The sequence below is a fragment of the Doryrhamphus excisus genome, linkage group LG19, assembly GCF_037039965.1.
Source record: "Doryrhamphus excisus strain RoL-2023G ecotype Guam linkage group LG19, RoL_Dexc_Guam_v1.1, whole genome shotgun sequence".
NCBI classification, from domain to species: Eukaryota; Metazoa; Chordata; class Actinopteri; order Syngnathiformes; family Syngnathidae; genus Doryrhamphus; species Doryrhamphus excisus.
In genome coordinates this window covers 10,616,635-10,643,692 of record NC_136375.1, presented here as the reverse complement: position 1 = coordinate 10,643,692, position 27,058 = coordinate 10,616,635, and the positions used below count along the sequence as shown (strand labels likewise).

The 27,058-nt window shown below is 40.3% G+C and overlaps 1 protein-coding gene across 5 annotated transcripts in view; it reads left to right on the top strand.

The window, feature by feature from the left end:
• The window catches only part of utrn (utrophin), a 117,286-nt gene extending 90,930 nt beyond the window's left edge, over positions 1-26,356 (top strand). For 3 of the 5 annotated variants that reach the window (XM_058055990.2, XM_058055996.2, XM_058055995.2), the window contains 15 exons: positions 1,325-1,526; positions 2,757-2,842; positions 4,126-4,283; positions 5,803-5,969; positions 7,530-7,641; positions 8,089-8,225; positions 10,542-10,580; positions 10,959-11,024; positions 13,643-13,708; positions 20,014-20,175; positions 20,852-21,089; positions 22,552-22,630; positions 22,708-22,791; positions 23,167-23,192; positions 24,299-26,356. In XM_058055990.2, coding sequence (XP_057911973.2) covers positions 1,325-1,526; positions 2,757-2,842; positions 4,126-4,283; positions 5,803-5,969; positions 7,530-7,641; positions 8,089-8,225; positions 10,542-10,580; positions 10,959-11,024; positions 13,643-13,708; positions 20,014-20,175; positions 20,852-21,089; positions 22,552-22,630; positions 22,708-22,791; positions 23,167-23,192; positions 24,299-24,307 — 1,631 coding nt within the window. In that variant the 3' untranslated portion in view covers positions 24,308-26,356. The remainder of the gene's footprint in view (positions 1-1,324; positions 1,527-2,756; positions 2,843-4,125; positions 4,284-5,802; positions 5,970-7,529; positions 7,642-8,088; positions 8,226-10,541; positions 10,581-10,958; positions 11,025-13,642; positions 13,709-20,013; positions 20,176-20,851; positions 21,090-22,551; positions 22,631-22,707; positions 22,792-23,166; positions 23,193-24,298) is intronic. The other 2 variants (XM_078799149.1, XM_078799148.1) reach the window with 2 other exon arrangements.
• Positions 26,357-27,058: the final 702 nt, after the last annotated feature.

The following is a 27,058-nucleotide window of genomic DNA, read 5'->3' as shown; positions in this document are numbered from 1 at the left end:
CAAACGTGGAACACAGCCTCACTGTGACAAATGTGATATATCAACTATCATTTACCCGAGTGGCGCTATTATTATTATTATAACAGTGCCCCCCCACACTGTGTGAGCCTCAATAAAACAAAAGTACAGGTGCGGTTTTAAGCTAATGAGTTGTAATAATTCAAGCCTTTTAGGTAGCGCTATTGTATTATTTGTCAGTGTCTTATTTTATTGTTTTTTAGCAAGGATGCATTAGCCTGAGTGATTCCAAAATGGATGAAATCCAATTTGCATCCATTGAACTGGAGCAGTGATGTCACACACACACACACACACACACACACGTACAGTATATGCCAATGTCCGTTAATTTGTGTGTGAATGGTGCCTTTGCACACAAACACGCATGACGGGCATACTATGAAATGCCTAATTGGGTTAAGTCTGTGCCGCGGGGGGCGTTAGAGACACAAAACAAGCTTGCGTGGCTTCCTGGCTAATGTGTCGGTGTCCTGTCATGTATGTGTTTGTGGACCGAAAGCTACTAGACAGCAAAGTACGAGATGCCCCTCCTGCACGCATGCAATGCAATAATTAGTGCAGCGTCGTGAGGCTGACAAATGCTAGGTACAATAACGGCTTCCTGTAACCGTCGTTATTTATTTATTTTGTGCAGCTAATGAGCCACACCGAAAAGCAGTTTGCTCATATTCATTAAACACCTGTCGAACATAGCCCTGTGTTGTTCATGTAGCAGCGATGATCTTTGGAGTTTTGCACAAATAATCCCTCGTTTATCACGTTTGTCTCCTGACTCCAGGCTGTACAGCAACTATAACATTGTAAAGCCGTGCACGGCATCACTATTCTCCTCTATCATTTAAATTAATGCGGAATTCCATTTCCTCCTCCGTCTAATGAACTTAAGTTATCTCTAAATGATTCCCATAGTTACCGCATTCCATTTGGTAGCATAGAGCAGGTCGCTAAGACAGGAAGTCAGGCCTTATCGTGGTTGATGAGCATGAGGTGAATCATAAAACCTAGAAATGAGAATATAAACCTTTATGAGAAGCCAAAAAAAAGTATCTTACTTTGCCCTTTTCAGCAACGCCCCCCTCCAACCTCACATTGTATAAAAATGTGCATAAAAGATGACAGCAAATTAGATTTATGGAAAGTTGACTTATTTCCATCATATCAATAATTGATCCGTGTTTTGGTGCTCTCTAAGCAAGTATTTCTGTCAACATTGTGTGCCACTTTATGCTGCTTGTGACCGTCCCATTTCTGGAACATTATTAACATCATCGCATCGGTGTCACTTCCTGTCCTCCTCCTGCAGTGGATCTGCTGGACCTGAGCGTGGCCCAGAACACGTTTGGGCAGCACAAGCTGAACAACAACAACCAGCTGCTGTCCGTCCCCGACATCATCAACTGTTTGACCTCCATCTACGACGGCCTGGAGCAGGAGCACAAAGACCTGGTCAACGTACCGCTGTGTGTCGACATGTGTCTCAACTGGCTGCTCAACGTCTATGACACGTATGTTCTCACAGTCCTATTTTGGGCCAGACCTAGATAGATACCCGCATCCTGCCTGGCTTTGCACATTAGCGTATTGACCCGGATATACGACGACCCTTCTAGAAGACGACAACATTCATCTTTGTTTAAAATCAGTGAAATAGCAATTGCACCGGATGTCATAATTCTTGTCAATAGTGTGTATGAGTGACAGGAAGAAAAGCTTGCATGGGGAAAAGGTATTTTGGCGCCACCTGCTGGCAAAAGATGCATCATAATAAATCACATTTATTTAGATATGTATTTCACAAAATTCAAGACCAACAACACATATTGAATCTGAAAGGGCGAGTTGTCCCTCGTTTATCGCAGTTAATTGGTTCCGAATTTGACCACAATAAGTGAATTTCCACAAAGTAGGATTCAATATTAGTAAACAAAACATTTGCCAAGAGCAAATAGAGCATAGAAAACATATCTATGATTTTCTCAATACGGGTTTTTAATATTATTAGAGCTCTGCAAACATGAAACAACACCCCTATAGTCAAGCGCTAACTAGGTAGCATCTATTTTATTTATACTAAGCTTAAGATTGGGCTTTAAACAGAGTGGGGAAGTAAAAAGTCAAACTTACCACTTCCACACAAACAGGAGGAGAAGTATTTTTCACTTTATTATGTCGGACATGCCATGGCTGACTACATGCAATGTGAAGGTAATGTAACATAATGTCTGAAACCCTTGGTTAGAGTCGTTTTTCTCTTTTCACTGCTCATAAGCGATAAGAGCCTCTGCCCGGTTCTTTGCTCCGGCTAGCTTTAGCTGGAATGCTAGCTATCAGTCTGGCAGAGTAAAAAGAGATTGTGAGTGGTTGACTTTCAGACCTTTGCGGAGGTAGCTAAGATGGGTTTCATGTCTGAAGATCTGCTGATCGCAGAGACCCTAAAATTGAGGATGCATATATATATATAGTATATATATATATATATATATATATATATATATATACTGTATTAAGCATGCATGCTTAATATACTGTCTATATTTTGATGTGTAAGGCGCACCGCACCACTATTTACCATTACTGTTGTTGATAACCAAGGTAATAACTGTTTTTCACTTACAGATCTCAATCTATTATCCATGTATTTAAATAGTGTCCTACATTTATACAATACACCCCTTGTGTATGTGTGCCTGTTTTTATTGTCACATATTGTCTGTGGTGGTGTTGGTCTCTTTAAGCGGTCGCAGTGGAAAGATCCGCGTCATGTCCATGAAGATTGGATTGCTGTCTCTCTGCAAGGGACACCTGGAGGAGAAATACAAATGTAAGTGTATGCATGCGGTTCCATAGGTCCTCGTTGCTGTGGTTTGGCTGCAGGACCCACCATTGCCTTAATTATGTAAACGTAAACAGTGGTCTTTGCAGTGGTTAAGGGCGCTGATAATGGGAGTTTGAATCAAAGCATTTGCACGTAAACATGGCACACACTTCATGGTGGCATTGCAAGGAAATAGCGCACACCGGCCGTTACACCACTACCCCCTGAAAATGTCTCTGTGACCCACTTTTGGGTGACAAGCCACCGGTTGAAAATCACTGCTCTCATAATAGTCAGGTCTGTTAGTGAGAGAGGAGCATGTCAAGGCTGGTGTAATTGGATGAGACCTCCTACGCACTGTATTTCATTCTCATTTCCTTTGGAGGATTAGGGCGTATGAATGAGGTTTTCCTGCAGAGGGAGGAAACTGTCATTTTACACCTCTTCTACGGTATCTGTCAATCTTTACTGTTTTTTTTTTTGTCATTGCTTATTTATTATTTTCACTTCTATTCTTTTCTCTCTTCTCTTTTTTTTCCTTTCACAGTACAGCATATAAAATTCCATCCCTGAGCTTATCCATTCCCTTGGCACATTCTATTAGCCCAGAAAGGGTATCATGCACGCCTGATTGCGTCCTTCCTGCTTTGCTCCTGCACCCTCATTGGCTCACAAATATCTACAGCAACACACACACACACGACAACCATAGTTCCAGCGTTTTTTGAGGAGTCTTTTACTTTAGATGTAAGGCCTACTGATGAAATAATGAATATGATATAATCAATATATTCCCTTTTTGTGATAAATGATAGTGTTTTTTGTGCAAAATATAGCACTCTATATCTTTCGGGTTTCGGGTTTTTTCATTGTGTTTTGCCTAGCGGTGAACCATCCCAGTTCTTGAACGCACCATAAATACACTACTGTTACTGATACTGTGTAAGAATGCGTGAAGGTAAGGTTTGATGATGTTACTGAGTGCTAATGTGCATATTCGGTTACAACAGCGTCCAAAAACCAAACTCCAAACCTTAGTTTTACACAATAAGTCCAATGGGGACCACTGGTCTCGTCATTAACGGTTTGAACAGCCTTGAATTTTTCTGCCAAGCAACAAGATATCAGGCAGACATGGCAGATCACCAGGAAAATGATCTATGTTGCAGCGACTGTGAGACGAAGCGTCCAATATCCAGCGAGCTATACATCAAAGATTCATTAAAAAAAAAAAGACAATGTCTCGCTCTTCTCTGATGACTTACATGTCTTTATACCGCTCTCCGCAGACCTTTTCAGTCAGGCGGCGTCGTCGGGAGACACGTGCGACCAGCGGCAGCTCGGCCTCCTCCTCCACGAAGCCATCCAGATCCCCAAACAGCTGGGAGAGGTGGCCGCCTTCGGAGGCTCCAACATCGAGCCCAGCGTGCGGAGCTGCTTCCAACACGTACGTCCTCTCACAAGAAACACACTTGTATCTACTTGTATGATATATTCAGCATATTCACTAGTGGCCAGCTTTCCAATATTTAAGCTCGACTGACCAACCACGACGCCTCTGTGGCCTCCAGTCAGCTGGTGCGTGTCCTCCGCTGCTTTTACTGCGACCAGCGAATCAATTTCACAGCTTTATCACTGGATGTTCCTGGCATTTAACGATGGCTTTATCCCCCCCGAGGATTACTCTTTCATTCCTCCTTACTTTATGTCTGGGAAGTGAACATTTAAATTAGTGGGGGGTGGGTGTTATAAATTTCCTGTTTCAATTTCCTGTGCTGCAAATTCACCACTACAAAATAAATGGCACCCAGTCAGGTTCGATTCCCCCAAAAAATGGCACGGCAGATGTGGTGCAGTCGTGCATTAATCATTCCATCATGAAACTAAGTTGGCTGTTTGAAAGTTGCCTGAAAAGCACCCCGCCCACACACACACACACACACACACACATACACAGATGTCCTACACTTATGTCTGTCTCGCCAATGACATCCAGTCCATTTGCTTTAACGAGCTCATGATGAATGAGGCGCACTGCTATAAATGTGACCTCCTTGACTCTACTTTTGTCTCCGGCTTTCATTTAACCATCCATCTGTCTATCAGGTCATCCTTTCAGACTCAGGCTGTAAACATGGAAATTCTTCCTCTGTTCTTATTTCCAAACTATGTCTGCTAAGCCAACTAACACAAACACACAACACTTTATTTGAGGATTCTCTATTCTCAGTCCAAAAGTACTGCCCTTTTCCATTTGTCAGCATTGGAAAGGTTACCTTTGATTTCTTGGGCAGCATCATCACAACCTCTCAAATTGGATTTCAATCCATCATAATGCTCCAGAAGTTTTCCACTCTACTAAAGACTTTGTGTTTAGAGGGGTTGCACAGGTAGGCTAACATGCATGATAACAATAATATCGCCTCTTGCACAAAGACAGCTGGGATAGGCTCCAGCATACCCGCAACCCTAGTGAGCATAAGCGGCATAGAAAGTGGATGAAATGAGTTTTAAGGAAATACTGACATGACATTATATGTGTATTCTGGTCAGTGGGCATCAGTAATGTTACATTAATACAAGTAAAAAAAAAAAAAGTTCTCCTCACATTCAGTGTGGAAGTGGTACTTTTTTTTTTTGCTTCTTTCTTTGTCTTTCTTCCACATTCTGTTTGGAACCGGTTCTTAAGCTTAGAATAATTGCAATGGAGGCTAACTTGTTAGCTTTCTACGTTTAAAGCGATGGCCTTTACATGTTTTCCTGTAGTGATTCCGTAGTGTTGCAAATGAAGAAGAGTAGGCGTGTCGAAGTGACTATAGGGGTGTTAGTTCATGTCTTCAGGGCTCTAATAATGGTAAAGGAACAGGTTTTCTGTGCATTTTTTCTGAATTGGTAAAGATAATGAGTGACATTTCTGGGTTCTGCTTTTGAATATCAACACACCAACTGTCTCCTTGTGTCTTTAGGCCACCAACAAGGTGGAGTTGGACCCAAGGCAGTTTGTAGACTGGATGCGTTTGGAGCCCCAGTCCATGGTGTGGCTTCCTGTCCTGCACAGAGTAGCTGCGGCTGAGACGGCCAAACATCAGGCCAAGTGTAACATCTGCAAGGAGTGTCCGATCGTGGGCTTCAGGTACACGCCTCTGCATTCCATTCCTCATTTTGAGAAAGCGGGTTTACAAGTGTGTGAGGTGTTCAAAGCCACGCGCACACCGGTGTTTGCTGTTAATCATAAAGGGCATATCGGCTCTGGAGGGCATTTATCTAAATGTCAGCACAGGCTGGACCACTGACTAAATACCAGCCAGAGCTGCACGCTCACACACTGCCAGGTTCAAAGCCTTCACAAAGAATGTTGGCAAACAATCCATAGCAGACACACACATACACACAGATTATATTTTCCCGGTGTTGTGATTGGCTGCACAATCTCAACAGGCTTTCATTTTGGGCGGCTGGAAATGAATGTAACGCCACGCTGAGCGAAGCCGGAATCGAAAGCGCAGAAAAAAAAAATGCAATGAGACGTTTGATGAAGCACGTGTCTCCAAAGTTGTGTCACTGATTGATGAGGAGGAGGAAGAAAATGCAGAGTAAGCTTTTTGTTGAGTCAAACCCTGCGACATGGAAGGTGTCCTAGGTGCTGGAAGACCGTTTAATGGAGTCCCAATTTTAGGCTCATTCAGCATTTTAGGCATTTTCGTTCAATGTCAGAGCAGGAGCCCTGTGAGCTATTTTATTGATCAACAATCAGGTATGCCATTAATTGGTTTGTTGGAAGACAGGCTTTGCTACATGTCTTAAAATAAAGCAGGGCAGCCCCATTTACAGTGTATATGTTCTAAGCAGGTTTTGGTCTTCCTATTGACTAGCTAGGACTCCATAGACCAAAAAAGTATTGTTCCTACGCTCATGATGTGCATGTTAACACGCGCAGCCCTGAAGTGGAATTAACACCCCGCCCTCATCGCCGCCTCCTCATTACAATACGAGGCGCGCATACTAGCATCTCTGACTTACTGCTGTTGTGCGAGCGGTCCACTGGGGTGATATACGACTTTCCTTGCCTCATCAACCAGCCGCTCGCTGCACAGAGGAAAGAGATGAAACACTCCAGCTATTATGTCTGAATGACACCTTTTTTTTTTTTTTTTTTCCTTTTCTTGAAGCCACTAAATGGCTTTGTGGTTGCAGCTGACCTGGATGGAGGTCTGACAGTTGTTGTCATATTGAGAGGTGTTTGAACGTGGCAGTGCAACTGTCTGCCACTCTGTCACTCAACACTTAACAGGAGGGTGTTAATAAAGTGTGTGGGCATGGAGGATGGATGGATGGATGCTGGTTAGGTCCCTAATAGTACTTGAAAAATGGAAGTGGAGGTGCATCGCAGGGCTGAATATGCATGTCCAATGCCTTACTTGTTGTGGCGCTTTCGGAAACATGTAGACAAAGCGCTGTAACTGCGTGTTTCATACTGGTCTAACAGTATTTGTAGTCCTATTAGACACAAGTTAGCATTTTTATTTTTATTTCCACCAAATGTGACCCTTAAAAGCCAAGACATTAGCGTGCACGGCAGGCAGCACACCAACTGTGACACACCAGAGCTGTAGGCTGCTTGTGTATCCAGTGGTGTTTAGTAATGTGCGTCTTTTTTCACTCTGCCTCTTTTTCTCTCCTTTTTTGTCTTCAGATATCGCAGTCTGAAGCATTTTAACTACGACGTGTGTCAGAGCTGCTTCTTCTCTGGGCGTACCGCCAAGGGCCACAAGCTCAACTACCCCATGGTGGAGTACTGCACACCGGTGAGGATACAATACCACATTATTTGGTGCATGGGTCATACCATTTAGAGTCCCCCGAGAGGCAAAGATGCTAAAAAGATGCTAAATTCCATCAAAAATGTCAATGATTTAACACATACTTTAGGAAGCCCATGTAAAGAACTCATAATACAAAGACAAAAGGTGGTTTCACTTGATGTAATAACAATCGGGCCTGAGAGCAGAGCTCCATGTGGGCGAGAATCCAGTCGCCGCCCATCAGCATCACAACAGAGGTCGTGTGTTGAGATGAATGAGCGCCAAATACTCGCTTTACAGTGGCGGTACAGCAGCTTATCTGCTGGCTGAACACTGACCTCAAGTGCAGTTCCGATCAATACTCTAATGGACCCACAAAGTAAGAAAAACAGACTCCTCGCCATTCCAACGAAAGACTCAAACCCTTTTCTGTGTTTTTCCTTCCATTAGACGACATCAGGCGAGGACATGCGGGATTTTACCAAAGTGCTGAAGAACAAATTTCGCTCCAAGAAGTACTTCGCCAAGCACCCTCGATTGGGCTACTTACCTGTCCAAACTGTCCTGGAGGGAGACAACATGGAAACGTAAGTGTCACTTCTCATCCACAAGCCATTCTGGTGCTGCTTACTGGCTGTATTGTGTTTTTGTCCACAGAGTGTGTGTGTGTGTGTGTCTCCAAGAAGCGCTATTATCCACTTTATCACTCTACACTTGTCCAACATAATAGATGCTATATATCACGTACAACAACATGAGGAGCTACGACAGGAGGGTATCGCCGTTAGCAACAGTAGTTTAGCTACAGTATGTGAGCTAAAGTGCTTTAGCTGACCTTTTAATAACCTGTTTGCTTACAGATCCCCAGTCCGTAGCTGGCAGAGCTCCAAACTGCATTTTAAGATATGTAGCGAAGCCTGCTTAGGCAAACAAAACCGACCATTTGAGCACCTCTTCTTTCAAACGTGGAGCAAACAAGTCTCACGTTTGGTACGCATTGGAGGCCCCAGGGCAGGGGTGTCCAAAGTGTGGCCCGGGGGATTGTCTTCGGAACATTCTAAAAATACAGTTAAAAATGAGAAAAAATAATTAATTCACTTCATTAATAACGTTACACTCCTCTGCACTGTGTGGATGCTACCCACACCGCCTACACCCACCAAGACAAAGAGACTGCCAAAAGGGCTCATTCCATTCATGCCGTTGTTCTGTGAAAGAAACATGCCAAGGTGTTGAGTGAACCCTTTTGGCAATATACTGATGCCAGATATATTATGGACTTATATTCAGTTGTTGTGTGATGAATAAAATCATTTAGTTATTATAGTCCCGTTTTAATATTGTGAGATCTTGCGGCACAAAGACCAAAAATGTACTTTTATAATAGTTATAGAAACAAAGAAAAAGAAGAATAAAGTTGCAAATGTAGCTCATTTATAATAAAGTAAAAATATGTATATATGTATATGAAAAATGTACCAAAAAAAAACAGCAAAAATTGCAAAATTAACACAAGGTGAAAAAGTTAGTTCATACGAATATTATGCTTGTCACCGATAACACAAGTGAGATCCAAGCTGTTTATTTCTTTCACTCTTTAAATTTTCTTAGGGATGTCCGATATTGACTTTTTTGCCGAAAACCGATTTTTATTGTCCAACTCTCAATTTCCGCTACCAATATTAGCTGATACCGATATATGTTGTATACAGCATTTTTTAAATATCGGTTTTCATAATCGAGAAAAAAAAAAGATACCGATATCAGCTGATATCAGGCCGATAATTACACATCTAGTTGGTTTAAACAATATAAAAGTGGCCCTCGCTTCCTTTTATTGTTCAGTAAGCATTAAAGTTTGGACTCCCCTGCTCTAGGAAGGCTTATTTGTGTTAGAACACCATTAAAAAGGTGGGTTTTGCGTAATAGGACACTTTAATAAATGACTACAAACTTAGTCCTTAGTCCTAGAACATTGTGACCCAGTAACATGTGACCATAAACCTGATATAGTCTTTTTAATCCGATAAAATAAAAACACACACATCTGACACCTGTGGGCTAGTGAATGGAGAGTGTTTTTGTTTAATTATGTGTTGGCTGGTTGCAGCTGCATCGTAGATCTTCTTAATGTAGACGCAATGCCAAGTCTGATTAACATCTCCGAGCCTATGAAGTGTAAAAGAAGGAAGAAAAAAAAAAGAGAAAGAAAACACACACACAGAGAGCCCTTTAACTAAGCTGGCATGATGCTGAGCTGACATCCCAGGTGGGTGCGTCAGCCCCACCCGACCCCCCCACTGGCAGCTCATTTATTCTGAGATTTTTTTATACTCATTATTCCTTCCTATTTAATCTCTGCTTGGTATTTTAGCTTTCTAGCATACCTTTAATAATCAGGTGTGTATAGTACTCGTGATTCACCTGCGAAGGATTTTCTCAGTCATCCACTTGCACAGTCACCTTGCAGATGAATGACTGACTGTCTCACCCCCCCCTCCTTCTTGATGCTCTGGGAAATGACTCCTGCGGGGCTAGCGGCCTGACAGGCAGGCAAGGGCATCGTGGAGAGGGGAAAAAAAAAAAGGTGGAAATGGAGGTTTGAGGTGGTCATCATTTGGGCTGTCTGTACTCCTGCTGTGGGATGTGAGCTGTCCATAAAGGTCGGATCCGTGCGCTCGCCAATAAGTCTTTACACGTAAAAACCAAAGGTCACATCCGTGTGGCTTTGAAGGTTTCTCCCCTTTGCTCCACATATCGATATGTTGTCCATCCTTCCTCCTTCCCTCCTCCTCTATCATCTACTATGTCTTATTCCTCCTGACCCACTGAGTGGATTTGACCCAGAAATGTTTTGTGGCACCCCTCCACCCTCCTTCCCTTTCCTTCCGACTCTTTTACAGTCCCGTCACCCTCATCAGCATGTGTCCGGAGCAGTATGAGTGAGTATCTACCAACGACAACACCTCGCCTACTGACCGGAATGCCTTTTTTTTTTTTTTTTTTTAACAAACACACTTCCTGTTCTCCTTACGTCCTCACACCAACTGCATGTTGCCTGCCTGCCTGCCTGATGCATCCACACTGATTGCACACAAACATGTCCGCTCACTCCCTTGATGCTGAAAGCCGTCCTCATAGATCATCCCGTTCCCTCATTCCTCTTTGTAGGATCATCAGTGGATGTTATGAAGGGTTCAGCGGATGGCGTATATATATATATATATGTGTGTGTGTGTGTGTGTGTGCATGTTTTGTGTTAATAAGGTCTCGGTCACACGCTCAATCTCATTCATCTCCATTACGCCATTCGTCTCCAGGCTGTCCCAGTCACCTCACTTCTCCCATGATGACACCCATTCCCGGATAGAGCAGTACGCCAGCAGGTACCGCCGCCATCCTTTTATCTGTTTATTTGACATATCGCCAAGCATATAAAGGTCTTTTCCACCACTTTGGCTGGCTTAGTGGCTTGAAAGTGATACACCTGCATGAGCAACATTTGAATGATACATGCGTTTTTTTTTTTGCTTTAAAAGTCCATCTTTCAATGTAACATTTTGCCTTTAAATCACCCAGGAACAATAGCATACGTATGTTTTCATATGTTCTCATAGGAAGTTATTGAAATAGGATTCCAGAGTCAAACTGTCACCATCATAAAAGCTTTATTAAGTGTCCATACAGGCATGTGACATTTTAACACATTTAACTGTCATGCAAGTGTAATCATAACCTCAAGGCAGTAAATATTTTGGATCATGTGACCTTTTGGAACTTATATGTTCTGAAATTCCAATTTGTGTGGCCTCCCGGGGGGCGTTTGAGTCGCTGTAAATGAAAACCTTTTTTTTCATTTTGTAAATGAAAAAAATGAAAAAAAAATTATGTTAAAAGAGAATAACATAAAACTGGGAATCACTGTAAACCATAAACGTTGGCATCATAAAATTAATACAACTAAAATTATTAACATAAAATTAATAATCCAAATGAATCAATTTGACTTTTTATGTTTTTTTTTTACCACTAATTACATTATTATTTTGTCCCTTAGCTATTAAAAATGGAAGTCAATCATTATTACTGAGACATATTATTCAAATTTTCTTGGTCACTTATGAAACAATGCTAAAATGGGAATGTTTTGTTCAGATTGCTTAGCATAGGAGTATCCAAAGTGCTGCTTGGCGGCCCACAGCACGTTGTAGAAATAAAATGAAGAAATTCCTTTAAAAAAAAAAGCTGTCTAATTTTTGAAAAAGAAGGCTGATGCTGTAATTTCAGAACAGAAAAAAAAGCAAAGCCTGTCAAACGAGCGAGGCAAACATGCTCCACTGACACAAACATCATCATTTTGATCATTACCAGAGAGCTGTTCAAACAAACGCACCAAAGGGATCCACTCCATTTTTCCATCATAAATACAGTGGGGGTGGGGGGGGGGGGGGTGATGCTATGGTACAATAACATAATTAGCCTCATTTTGTACCACTCCTTTTCAAAGAAAAATGCTAATGACAACAATTTCCAGTCCATTAGAGTGACTTTAGGATGAGGACGTGACAGGCTGTTTTTTTTTTGGCCACAAACTTGCAATCATCCCGCTGTGTGGTGCATCAAACCAACATCCAACGACACAGTGTGAGCTGCTCTTAATCATGCCAAACATCACCAGTACGTGATTCTTCCATACTGGGGATTAATTTTAAGACACAGATTTCACATGGGGACAAATTACCCCTTGCTCCTCATCCGTTCTGTTCGTTACATGGCAAAAAACACACACAAATGAAATTATTTTGCTATTTTACCCCGAAAATGCTCTTGTTCTGCTAATTTTCTGCCAAAGTTTATTCATCATCGGGAACAGTGTGTGTCTGATGCTGCGACTGAGTTTCAGTAATTACAAGCTTTGCCTCATTAGCTTTTCCCCTGAAGCCACATGCTTCTTCCACGTTTTTGGGGTTTTTTTGAACACAAAACTACAACAGACCCTCAGAGCTCAAAATGATTCATAATATAGTAGTTTCAGATTGAAAAGGAACACACAAAAGGGTCCAACTGGAAGAGATCTTTGGATTTATTTGTGTGTTCAATCATCCCTCACAATATTGCACTTCGATTATCGCTCCCTCGCTCATCACGTTTTTTTTTTTTTTTACAGAAATGAATACATAAAAAATGTGGCTGTTTTGTGGTAGAGTATGGTCTATTGTTAGTCAAAACATCATTAGTACAACAGTAGAAGTATTCCGGTCACTAGGCGGCAGTAATGATGCAGTCAGCCATAGCATGTCAGATAAAGGTTCTCCTCCCATTTTGTGTGGAAGTGGTAAGTTTGTGGCTTCTTAAAGGAGGCCTGTTATGTTCATTGTATTCAGTTGTGGACTCCGATTTTGGAGCAAAATACGACATACGCACAAAAAGCTTTCCAGATCTTTAAGAATCTGCACCTAATTAATTATTTTTTTTTCTTATTTCACCCATGGAACGCCTCCGGGCACACCCACTCCACTTTGGTCACACTCAGCTTGTACAGCTTGTACCTGGGCACGTACATTTAAGGAGGGTCACTGTGACATCACAGTGAGCATTCAGAGCCATCCCAAACGTCTTTTAGGGAGTTCTTTCAATACGCAAACCTTAATATCTGCAACTTTGGCATCGTTTAACACGAGCATACAACATTGTAACTACATTTCTAGGTCAAGAAAAGTGGAAAAGGCATAATAGGTCCCCTTTAAGTTTAGAAGAAATACATTCAAGGAGTGTAAAGGTGACTATAGGGGTGTTGTTTTCATGCCTACAGGGCTCTAATGTTAAAAACATACAGGTTTTCTATGCTTTAACTACAATAGTAGTCGACTTATTAACTCATTGATCATGAATTTCAAATGGGAATGCGTTGTCACAGATGCCCCCCCCCCCGGAATAGGTTATGTTTGAGATGCCGAATGTGTGACATTGGCGGGCAGGTTGAATGATGATGTTTGTCTCTCAGGTTGGCTCAGATGGAGAGGTCCAACGGGTCACTGCCCACGGACAGCAGCTCGGCAACGGGAAGCATGTAAGCCTTTTTTTGTTTTGCTGAATTTTCAATGATGTCACATGCACCCACTTTACTGCGTATTCATCTATGAATGAGTATAAACGGAAGTCAGGTTGGCAGAGTAATCCAAGGCTCGGTATCAGAGCAAAGAAAGAGTCAGGTGACTTTTCCTATACCTGGAAAACTCCCAGCCTAATAAGACTTTCTCCAAGAATTGTTGGAGACTTTTTGCAATGGCGGGGATAGATTGGAGTGCCAAGCGAGTGATTGCTTTCAGCCTCTCAGATAACCACGCTTTATCTTGATCAGACGGAATGAGAAAGACGTAAAACTGTGGTGAAAAGTGCTGAACTCTCTCATTTTGTGTGTAGCAGCCATCCTCTAGTGTCTATTACTTCTTTTACCCAACCGAAGGAATTAACTCTGGGGGATGAAGCCCCCCCCCACCCATGAGATCACAAGCGAGCAGACACTCCCTGGCCATAGATTTGTGTCAAAGAAGATGTTTCTAATATTCATTTCAGTTGTATTTGTATAGCACCACTTCACATCATCATCATTATACATTTTGAATTGCATACATGCTGTAACAAATCATTATTATCATTATGTATATGTATATTATTATGTTATATTATTATCATTATTTATTATTGAGGATCATTTTTATGTGCAGTACCCGGTTTCCTCCCACATTCCAAAAACATGCTAGGCTAATTGGCGACTCCAAATTGTCCATAGGTATGAATGTGAGTGTGAATGGTTGTTTATATGTGTCGCCTGAAGACAGCTGGGATAGGCTCCAGCATACCCACGACCCTAGTGAGGATTGTAGTATTGTATTTATTATATGTAGGTAGTTATGGATTAATACAGATACATTGCTACACATTTTAGGTGGAACCCAAGTTAGTATTTGTTGGCATTTTTATTTTATGTTATCTATATTTATGTTTTCTATATTTTTATTTAATTTTTATTTAGTTTTTTATTTTGGGGGGCATTTTTATTTAATTTTTTTTAGCTTTGTTTTTTTTTTTTAATTTTGTAAATTATTGCTATACTTTCCAGTCATTTTTTTAAAAACTATTTGTTTTAATTTTGGGGCATTTTTATTTTTTGTGTGTTTTTAATTGTTATTTTTTAACATGAATATTATTGCTGGATTTTCCAGTCATTTTTTTATTAAATTTTTCTGTTATTTTTATTAAAAAAAAGGAATTGACTCATGCCTCAAGAATGAATACATAATGCTAATTATAGCCAAGCGTTGCACGGCGCGCAATAACTCAGTCAAGCCCTTTGAGAGGACAGAATGAAGAGCATCATCATCATCCCCCATATTGTATGCGTCCCCTGCTGGGGCCAAGTGCGCTTGTCTTCACTTGACCTCGATGCTTTGATCTGAACTTTTACATCCCCAAAGATTTATTTGAAGGCTTCCTCCAGCGATCAATACCCAAAACAACCCAAACATATTGCTGGATGTATTTTTCTGTGGCACAAACACATTAGCCCCACTCCCACTCGATCTTTTTGTCTTCTTTAAGACACAGCTGCCGCCCACAAATGTGCCGTAACGAGGTGAGGAAAACGATGACGGGTTTGTGAAGGCTGCACAAAAACACCCACTGGCCCGCAATTAGATGCTAATTCTCATTTCTTTTGACACGACTGTCACTTTAAGTTAACATCCTGCAAGCCACAGTGTGACGGAGAACTGAACGGGACGTTTTGGTTTAGAATGTATTGCAGCTTGGAAGTGGGGCTAATTAGTGACTTAATCAAAGCTATATTAGGGCTTCTTCTCTAATTTAACTTGGCTCTCATCTGTGCTTTTATGGGGGGTCGTTTCAAAGGCTTTTATGGGTCTTCGCCTCACACTTTGCTCCTTTTATTTTATTACCGAGTGATGTTCATTTAAAAAGTTTGCCTTTCTGAGAATTTGTGCTCTCCCGTGTGCGGCGTTCCGTTTTTTCAGATATAGCATAGTACTCAAACAACCGCTGACTCTGCATCAGCAAAGCTTCTTTTTTTTGGATTGTTTGTGCAGCTATGCAGCCAAGACACAACTCCTTCCTCCTTTGTTCCAAACTTGTTTGAAGTGCTTATTGTCGCCGCCTCCTCGCGTTCCGTGCTAAATCCTCTTTGTCTGCGTCTCTCTCTCCTCGCATGTGAACACTCCAGTTTTTGATAGAACGAGAAAAGTTGTCCTCAATGTGGAGTTCATCCTGGAGTTCTCACCTGGACGTGCTGGCAGCCGTTTTCACTCTCGTTAAAAGAGAATCTTTAATTAGGACGACATCCAAGTCACCGAGGGCTACAACACCCTACTTCTGTTTTCCTCTTAATTGTTTTTAATTTCTCGTACACAGCGATTTCGTTTATCACGGGTGATTTGGAGCTGTTCATGCACCCCCAAATATATATTATCCTGTCCTTTTGCTACAATCATTGCAGTAAAAACTGGCATATTTCACAAATAATCACAAATGCTGATTAATCATGATTAATTAATTCAATCCCAGCCTTTTTGATGATTTTTACTCATTTTTCAAGGCACACAGAATATTGTTCTACGGCTAAATAGACATGGTACGCACACAGAAGAAAGATTAGACTCTCAAAAAAAAGACAGGAAGCAGCAATCGAACATACAAGTTTCTCAACAAAAAGGGAGAAAAACAGCTACATTTGAAACATAAATTTCACTTTTAGCTGTATATATTTAGCCAAAATATTGATCTCACAACTATGCCATAACAGAAACAATACAAAGAATGGTTGTTTTACAATTTATTTAACAATATAACGCTTTTAACTAATTACAATTTTCACATCTGAACTGTGTGTGTGCAGGCGTTTGCGCACATGTGTATAAAAAATGTATAAATACGTCCTGTTTTTTCTTGTATGCAATGTACTATATGGTAATGGTAATGGTTTAATTTCATTTGAACATGCATCAGATTACAATTGAGTACATCACATAATCAGTTCACAGTTCCACATGACCAAAAGAAGTAGGAAGAAGCAAAGCTGAATAAATCCTACCCCTCCATCTGGTACTTTTACAATCAGTAACTGTTACATTTGTTCACTTCCTGTCTTTCTGATATAATTTAATTAATTTTTTGTGTAGTTTTGTATTATTATTTCTTTCTTTTTTTTGTCGCATACCAAAGTACGAGGTGATATGACCCTACAATGACATAATGGGTACCATAGTAACCGTCAATAACATAAAACTGCTTGTGTTGTTTCTTGAATTGGCTCATCGTTGTGCATTGTTTGAGGGTCTTACTCAATCCATTCCATAGTTTGATTCCACATACTGAAATGCTATGGCTTTTTAACGTAGTCCTAGAATATAAGTGTTTAAAATTTTAATAATTTCAAAGGGTGATTAATCATGATTAATTAATTTATCATAATTAATTAATCATGATTAACTGTGATTTATTTGATTATAATTTGTATTCATTTGACAGCCTTATTTTTTTGTTTTTTTTGTTTATTTAGTTTTTGGGCGGCTATTTGTTGTTGGGTTTTTTTGTCACTTTTTTAGCTGTGACTATCAATGAAAAGGGTTGTTATGAGGGAAGATTATTCAGAATGGAAGGTTGAACAACCTCATGGAATGAATTGTACTTAAATTCCCATGTTCTGCTGTATTTCAGAAAAAAGGACTATTAAGTTCTATTATTATTATATTTCTCCTCCTCAGTGTTGAGAAGGACTCGAGGGGCCCACTTCCTGCTCATTAATGGCTCTAAATATAGAGTTATTTCATAGCAAGGATATTGTTTTAAAATGATAGCCTTAGTAACCTTCAACAACTGAAAAACACGACATGCTCTTATCTTCATGTGTTTTTTTATACCCCAATTCTTGTTGTTGCTCACTCAGCCTCTCGCTTTGGGATATTATAGAGACTGTTGTTCTTGAAGGGGAAGGGGGGGGGGGTGGAAGCAGCCGTGTCCTCTGCTCGCCCACACTGAGAATGAGTCATTGTGCACGAAGCATCGTGGGTAACGTAAGCGAAAAGACATCCATAGGCCTTCTTAACATCAAAACTAAAAGAAGACAAACCTGATACAGTAAGTGTGCCGGCTGCAGTCACTGCACTTCTTCTAAGAGCCTACTAATGCATATCAGTCATTGGGATGGTGCTAAAACCGCTTATTTCAGCAAAGAGACATTATCTTTCCGCTCCATTCCACTCTTGGTGTAAATCAACTTCAAGCCTAAAGTGTTTGAAAAATGAGGGCATGTCAAGGACACAATTATATGGAAACGATTCCTAATAAAAATCACAAAAAATGTAGCTCTACCAGTCAAATTGTTTAATAATGCCCCAACAACCTCTCACTGGGTTTGGAGACAAATAAGTTACCGTTTGCTTGACCTCCCATTTCAAAACTGGGTCAAAGTGTCACTCAATCATCAGGTACTGTGAACTACTAGCATAACATTTTAAAACTGTCAAAGGTAAAAAAGTGACATTATTAATTGGGAATCAAAAATAAGAAAGCTGTTTTCAAGTAACATTTGTAATTGTTATACAGGTGTAAAAGTCATCTAAATATTGGCGTTTTTGTAAGGTGAAATTTTTAACTCAATCTAATCCCGTTTTTTAAAAGACAACCCCATCAGTTAGACCATTTTGCCCGATATTGCGAGGCACACAAACTGGCTCCACAAACACAGAACCTACCAAAAGAAAGATTCGACTCCGGTCTTTCAGCAGGAAGAACTGTTTGTTTCTATCTTTTTCCGTTCTTTAGTAAACATCAGTAGAAGATAGAAAAGTTTCAGGAAAATATCAGTTCCCAACTAAAAATGGAAGAAAAGTTTTTTTTTTTGTTTTTGTACAACTATACCAACATAAACAACACAAATGGGTTCTTTTACATCAAAATAACAATTTATTGACAAATATAACATTTTGGGACAGAACTATGCACGCCACACTCCTCCACGCTCTCTCACTCAAAAGCCTGGAAAAGATGTATAAACACATTGTTGGGATCAGGCTTTCGGGTTTATAAAAACATAAACATCTTTTGTATTGAATGAGTTAATCTGTCATGGGTATGCTGGAGCCTATCCCAGCTGTCTTCAGGCGAGAGGCGGGGTACACCCTGGAGTAGTCGCCAGCCAATCACAGGGCACATATAGACAAACAACCATTCACACTCACATTCATACCTATGGACAATTTGGAGTCGCCAATTAACCTAGCATGTTTTTGGAATGTGGGAGGAAACTGGAGTACCCGGAGAAAACCCACGCCTGCACGGGAAGAACATGCAAACTCTACACAGAGATGGCCGAGGGTGGGGAAAGACAAAATAAGAAGCCAAAAAGTTACCACTTCCACAAAAAATAGGAGGAGAACTAATTTAATTAATTTAACTAATTAATTTATTCATTTTCTACTGCTTATCCTCACGAGGGTCACGGGGGTGTTGGAGCCTATCCCAGTTGTCTTCGGGCGAGAGGCGGGGTACTCCCAAGAGTAGTCGCCAGCCAATCACAGGGCACATATAGACAAACAACCATTTACACTCGTATTCATAGCTATGGAGTCGCCAATTAACCTAGCATGTTTTTGGAACGTGGGAGGAAACCAGAGTACCTGCACGGGGAGAACAGAGATGGCCGAGGGTGGAATTGAACTCGGGTCTCCCAGCTGTGAATGAATGAATGAATTTGAATGAAATCTAGGAAATGTAATTGTCCCATTCATAAGCAGAATTCTCCTTGACATCCAGTACATGGCTGAGGATCCTGCATTGTGCTTCTGCCAAGGCTCAAGATTCTTATCTTTCTAATGAATTTACAATAAAGCATACGTACACTCCAAAAGTGAGTGGTGGCCATTCAAGCACATAATCCAGCAAGTAATGTATGATGGATAAGATATACAGTATATTGAAGATGTTATATGGAGTTATTTCAGCCCTGCTTTGGCTTTAAGATCCACAATCCCTGGATATACAATCTACCTGTCAATGTGATAACTGGAATGAGGGAGGATTTAGTTTGAGGTGGAGGGAGCAGATGGAACGATAAGAGATGGCGGGGAAGAGAAAATAGCTGCAGGTGACAGCTACTGTTTGTGTGTGCGTGGCGTGTGTCTTTACAAGCTACCGCTGTGATCCAAAGGAGTTCTTTCCATGTCGATGTGAGCCTTGCACATTCGACTGTACAAAATAAATAAGTATTCTCAAGTCAACTGCATTCAGACTCAATTTCTTAGGAAATTACGATTTCTAGTGAGACTCGCCTAACCAAGAGGATTTTTGTCGTTTCCTCAGGGATGACGAGCACACACTGATCCTTCAGTACTGTCAGGCGCTGGGAGGGGAGGGGTCCCCCACCAGTCAGCCTCAGAGTCCTGCCCAGATCCTGCAGGCCGTGGAGAGGGAGGAGCGCGGTGAACTGGAGCGGGTCATCGCTCGCCTGGAGGAGGAGCAAAGGTATGTATGTATGTACTGTATGTGTAGTAGTACACATAGTACACTGCATGTAGTAAAATTTCCCTCCAATGCATAACCCAATGTCTCGTGACACCCCTAGTCAAAAGAGAAGTTACCCATAGATGATTCCATCCATCCATCCATTTTCCTCCGCTTATCCGGGTCCGGGTCGCGGGGGCAGCAGTCTTAGAAGGGAAGCCCAGACTTCCCGGTCCCCGGCCACCTCCTCCAGCTCCACCGGGAGGACACCAAGGCATTCCCAGGCCAGCTGTGAGACATAGTCCCTCCAGCGTGTCCTAGGTCTGCCCCGGGGCCTTCCCGGCTGGGCATGCCTCACCAGGGAGGCGTCCGGGAGGCATCCGGACTAGATGCCCGAGCCACCTCAACTGACTTCTCTCGATGTGAAGGAGAAGCGGCTCTACTCTGAGCCCCTCCCGGATGGCCACCACCTACGGGGGCAAGCATAAGGGTCCGGTGCAATGCGTGTTGGGTGGCGGTCAAGGGCGGGTGCATAGGCGACCTGGTCTTCGGCGGCCAAATCTGGTTCCCATAGATGATTTTTAAGTACAATTTATATATAATTTTCTGTAAGCATTAGTTAACCACAAGTAGTGTAAAATGAAGTCATTCCAAGTTCTTATTCTTAACCTCGTGACCAATCATCCTCCTTTCCCAGGACTCTACAGAGGGAGTATGAGCAGCTGAAGGAGCAGCAGCGAGGGGCCCCAGCCGGACGCCCTTGGGAGTTGGAGAGTCCACCCGGGGGGGCTCACCCCGACGAGGCCGACCTCCTGGCCGAGGCCAAGCTGCTGCGGCAACACAAGGGCCGCCTGGAGGCCCGCATGCACATCCTGGAGGACCACAACAAACAGTTGGAGTCTCAACTGCATCGCCTCAGGCAGCTCCTGCACCAGGTGAGCAATATTACAGTCGTGGTGTTCATTAAAAGGATTATAAACTAACGCCATAAGCTTTTTTTTCTTTATAAAACAACACAATATATTATTCATATTCATTAATGTTAATATAAATTAATTAATACATTTAAAAAATTAAACTTTTCCGTCAAAATTCACAACAAATACATTTAACACAAAATATTAATTGTTTTGTTGATCTAAAAAATACATATATTTTTTAACAAAATATAATATCAGCTCTCCTCTTAATAATTATTTAATTATTATTTATTTAATAATTACTTTAATTTAATAAGTACAAAATAATGTCAAAAATTTTGAACGATTTATGATGACTATTTAAATCGTAAATAATGAATGTATTACTATATTTTAAAAATGAATATAAAAAGAAAATTAATATATGTACAAATATTCATTCATTCATTTTCTAACGTTTTTTTGCTGGAGCCTATCCCAGCCGTCTTTGGGCGAGAGGCGGGGTACAGCCAATCACAGGGCACATATAGACAAACAACCATTCACACTCACATTCATACCTATGGACAATTTGGAGTCGCCAATTAACCTAGCATGTTTTTGGAATGTGGGAGGAAACCGGAGTACTCGGAGAAAACCCACGCATGCACGGGGAGAACATGCAAACTCCACACAGAGATGGCCGAGGGTGGAATTGAACCCCGGTCTCCTAGCTGTGAGGTCTGCGCGCTAACCACTCGACCACCGTGCCGCCCTTGTACAAATATTAAAACAAATAATAAATCAATTTGGTGGTCCATATGGGGCATAGGATATATACTATGTATACTTTGTGTCAATGTGAAAAAAATAAAAAATGATATACTACTGTAATTTCACTCAATAAAAATTCACTATTATAATTAAATACAAATAAAATAATAGTAATATGTATATTAATGTGTAATTTAATAAATGACTGTTATTAATCTTACAAATAATTGTATAATATATATAAATAATAATTTACTGCCTTTGCTTTCATGACAAAATATGCCAAAAATAAATATATATTTATTTATATTTGCTCCAGCTCTTCCATTTGATGTGCAGGTGTACCTCAGGTGATGGTGGAGTCAGAGCATATGAGTTTCTTTTGAGTTTCCTGTTCCTCTTGGTTTCATCCCAGCCTTGACCGTGCTGTTTGTGAGCCTCCAGTTGTTTGAGCCTCCTGCTTTGAGCTTTTCAACATGTTAGCGCCGCGGGAGGCGGGAGATGAAGAAGACGACGAGGGGAAAGGGATGAGAGGGAGGATAGCGCCATTGATTTCTTGCAGCTGAGCTGTAAAGGGAATCTGGGATTGTGTTCTAAATGTCACTGGCTATAAGTTGCTTGTCATCACCGACCATGTTGCATAAAAAACTGAAGCTAAGTAGTTTTTTTTTTTTTTTTTTAGATTTATTTCATCTTATGTCTTGATTTTTTTTCTCTCTCTCAGCCGGAGGGGGACTTGAGGTTAAATGGAGTTTCTTCTTCTCCCGCCGTGCAGGATGGAGAGCCACTTGCAGAGAACTCAGGTGAAAAACTCGCTGACCTGTTCTTTATGGCAGCGTAACTGGCAATCAAACCTTGCTGTGTATGCACGTGTGTTCAGATGAGCTGCTGGACCCTCACAACAGCAGCTCTGACCTGGCCGATGTCATGGAGCAGATTAACAACTCCTTCCCTGCATGTAGTCGTAAGTTTACCCCCCACCCAATCCGACTCTCTGTCTTTGCCTGGAGGTTAGAGGCGGCCTTGCACGTGTCGTCCATCTGTCCGAAAAAATGCTAAAACTTAACGGCAGGATTGTAAAATGTCGCCGTAGATGATAGCAAATAATAAAGATGTACTGCTCACATTAAAAAATCCTAATCTAACTTGTCGTTCCTTGACTTAAAATAGCATTCCGCAGCAGACCTGCCAGGCTTTTTTTGTTATAAATTGTACGCGGCAGATGCTACGTTGCTATTTGCATATCACGGTGCACAGCAGTGTGCATCCGTGTGAGACACTGTATTGTTATTGTTCCACCAAAACAGGACTAGACAAGCCTTTGTTTTGTCTCCCGCAGCCTCAAGCCTCTCGCCAAGACCACAGGTAAGATGGAGCTAAAGATACTTGGGGGGGGACTCCTGCTAGAAGCCATCTAAGTCAGCGTTTGAGGACCGAGGGGCAGCCACTGTAATCATTTACCCCCATGAATCCATCTTCAGGCAGGCTGGCTCCCTAAAGGAGCGCTGCACTCCATCTTATTGACTCCAGCCTTACCAGGCATACACTGAATCTCAGTTCAGGCAGGCTCTGTAAAGTGAATGGCTCACATCTTTACGTTGAATTCCTCATTTAATATCATGAATAATTCAAAATTCCCTAATTTCCCCTCACAAGATCACTCTTAGCTAAAAATTCAAAATGGAAAAATAGGTCAATTCTACAAACACAGTCCTTCAAGTTCATCATTTAATTTATTGGGCTGCATGGCAGACAAGTGGTTAACATGCAGGCCTCACAGCTAGGAGACACGAGTTCAATTCCACCCTCGGCCATCATTGTATGGAGTTTGCATGTTCTCCCCGTGCATGCGTGGGTTTTCTCCGGTCACTCCGGTTTCCTCCCACATTCCAAAAACATGCTAGGTAGACAGCTGGGAGAGGCTCCAGCATCTCCCACGACCCTCGTGAGGATAGGCAGTAGAAAATTTATTAATTAATTAAATGTTTCTGTTTTTAATGTATAATTTTAATGTACAGTAATATTATTTTACTTTTCTACCTTAGTTTTAATTGGAAATTGCTGAATTGACATCAAGTGATGCTGCTGTTTATTTATTTTAATGTATTTTTTTAAAACAGGGGTGTCCTAACTTTTCCCACTATGCTAAAAATCAAAGGGGTTATTTTTATTTATTCTTAAATTGTGTAAAGAGTCTAAAAAAATTTTTTTCATTTTAAATCTGATATTTTTTTATTTATATTATGAAAATGTGATGTAATATTCCTAAAAATACACATGGAGACAAAGCTTTGCGTTATTGTTATTAGTATCATTTTTGTACTTTTCATTGGTTTAAGTTTATTTCTACAGTGTGTCACAGGCCAATAAAAAAATGGGGTTGCTGCAAACAGCCCCCGGGTCCCACTTTGGACACCCCTTGTATTAAACTGTATTTTGATGGCACGATTCTCATTTGGCATGTTTTGCAGGTGATGTGATCAAAGAGCGACTCAGCCATTCCACAACAAGACCGTAAATCCCAAAGATGCACAGGACCCGACAACTTGTCTTCTTACACCACCTTGTCGTCGTGTACTATGCAATGTGTACAACACCCCCCCCCCCTTCTGTCCCATTCTCTTCTCTTCTGTTTTCTATGGTGGGATTGGTGATGTCCACTTAGAATCAAACTGTTACATTTCCTTTGTCATTCCACGGTTTCTTCTAACGCAGAAGAATCACTGGGATTGAAATGAGGAGTCAAAGTTTGAGGACCTTGAACATGTGGTCGCTCTGCAGGGTTACCTTCCAAGTACAAGGGAGTATTGGGACCACACTAAAAAAAGAAAATATGATCATGATACTGCAAGAATCGGAGTCCAAATAGGAAGAAATATATGAGGATAGGCTCATCATTTTGTGAGAGAACACAATAAAACTCATCATTGCTGCTCTCACACAGAATGCTTTTTTTAATTTAATTTTTATTTAATTTGTCTATGGAAAAATCCAATCTTTTCTCAGTAATGTGACATTATTCTCCGACCATTACCACTTCTTAAACAAAACAGCAACATTTTTTTTTAAATTCTGAATTAATTTATTGTGACACAAGTACAACTTTTCTCAATTTTTTTTTTTTTTTTTTTTAGCATTTTCTAACTTAATTCCCATAAAATTATGACTTTTCTCAGAAAAAAAACGTTTATATTTTGGCTTTATTTTCACAACATTACACTTTTTCTCTCAATGAAAAGTCTTTTAAAGTTCAGACTTCATAGTTTTTAAAAACTTTTTTTTTGCAATATTCTGACGTTTTTGTACGATTACAAATCTAAAAAAAAAACCCTTTTATTCGGATCCAATAACTGTTTTCAAAATTTGTTTTCTAATATTCTTCTCTTAATACTTCATTCACATTAAGACTTCTTTTCTTCGAATGTTTCTTGCAATATTCCAACTGTTTTCGTATGATTACGACTTAGGAAAATAAAAACCCAAACTTTTTTTCTTGCAATATTCAGACTTTGTTTTAATTACATTACAACTCGTCTCAAAAAAAATTTTGGACTTTAAAAATTTCTTAAAAATTCTCAAAATTCTTTTGGGCAATATTCTGACTATTTTCTGTTTTCCCATGATTATGACTATCGCCGAAAAAATATACAATATTCTGACATCATACTCGCAACATAACAATTTAAAAAATAAAAAATAAAATTCTTGAGATAATCTGACTCGTAACACTACAACTTCTGTTGGAAAAAAACTATTTCCTTGCAATATTCTTGTACTCTTGTATTCTTGAGTTTTGTCGCAAAAAGGCCAAACCAACTTTTTTCTTGTAAGATTCTGACTATATTTTCATAAGATTATGAATGTTGACTAAAATGAAACATTTCGGACATTTATCTCCTTACATTATTCCAATTTCCACGTTTTTTGTGGTTATGATGTTTTCTCTTTTGAGCGTGGCCCTAAAATACTGGTCGCTTGAAAGCATCAATATGAATGATGAAAGTGCATTGTTATGTTGTATTACGTCACTCCTTGCGTGCCTATACAGTTTATCATTCCACGCGTGGAAGATGGGTGTGTCCATGAAGAGACATTGTGGAGAAGACACACTGGGTGTAAAATTGAGCTTGTACGACAAGTAGAGTAGTGTTTTTGTTTTCCAAGGAACGTTATCAATCAAGAGGAAAGCCATGATTGCCTTGCTACCTCAGACACAAAAGCTCACTGTATGGGTGTACACTGCAATGAGGAGGAAACCAAGTTAGTAAGTGTCCGAACAACTCCAGTCACTGTTACTGTACCGCAATGGGTCCTGCTGAAGCCTCACTGTCGTCGTGCTCTTCATCCTGTTGTGACGCTAAACAACACTACTACTATACAACCCTCCTCTTCCTCCTTCCTAGCTTCTTCATGTGGGTGATTCTCGTACTTTACAACTCTTTCTGTCCTGAGGTGTGTAAAATAGACGAACCACGTCAAGTGTATAATGGCTACATTGTTTTATTTCCAAATAAACATTTTATAACAATGACGCTTCTCTGTTAAAAAATGTCTCTTTGAGCCATTTACTCTTCGATAGGTGCCACACACATATAATTGGACATTGCTGACTAATTAAACATAAAAAACAAATATATTGTTATTAAATAATTTTTAATAATTTCTTTCTGTGAATATTGTTTTTCTTTGAATATTAGACGATTGAATTACATTTTAATAATTATTTCTAATTCAGTAATATTCCATTCTTAAGCAGAAGAATTAGTGAATGCACTTCAAAAAGTTATACATTTGTTTCGTTGATCCTAAATGACAATATAATATGCTTCTATCAGATATATTTTGTTATTAAATAATTTTTAATAATTTCTTTCTGTAAATATTGTTTTTCTTTGAATATTAGACGATTGAATTACATTTTAATAATTATTTCTAATTCAGTAATATTCCATTCTTAAGCAGAAGAATTAGTGAATGCACTTCAGTTATAAAAGTTATACATTTGTTTCGTTGATCCTAAATGACAATATAATGTGCTTCTATCAGACAGAGTTAGCTTTTTGTCATCTTTCCAAGTGTTTTTATGACTGTGTGTTCCGCTGGCTTGGTGGAACTAATTGCATTCTGGAGGACGTAATTAATGGATACTTTGGTAATGATACGATGACAAACAGCAGATGTTACATTTGCGGTTCCTCCATGTGCATTAGAAGTTTGATTTGGCAGCAACA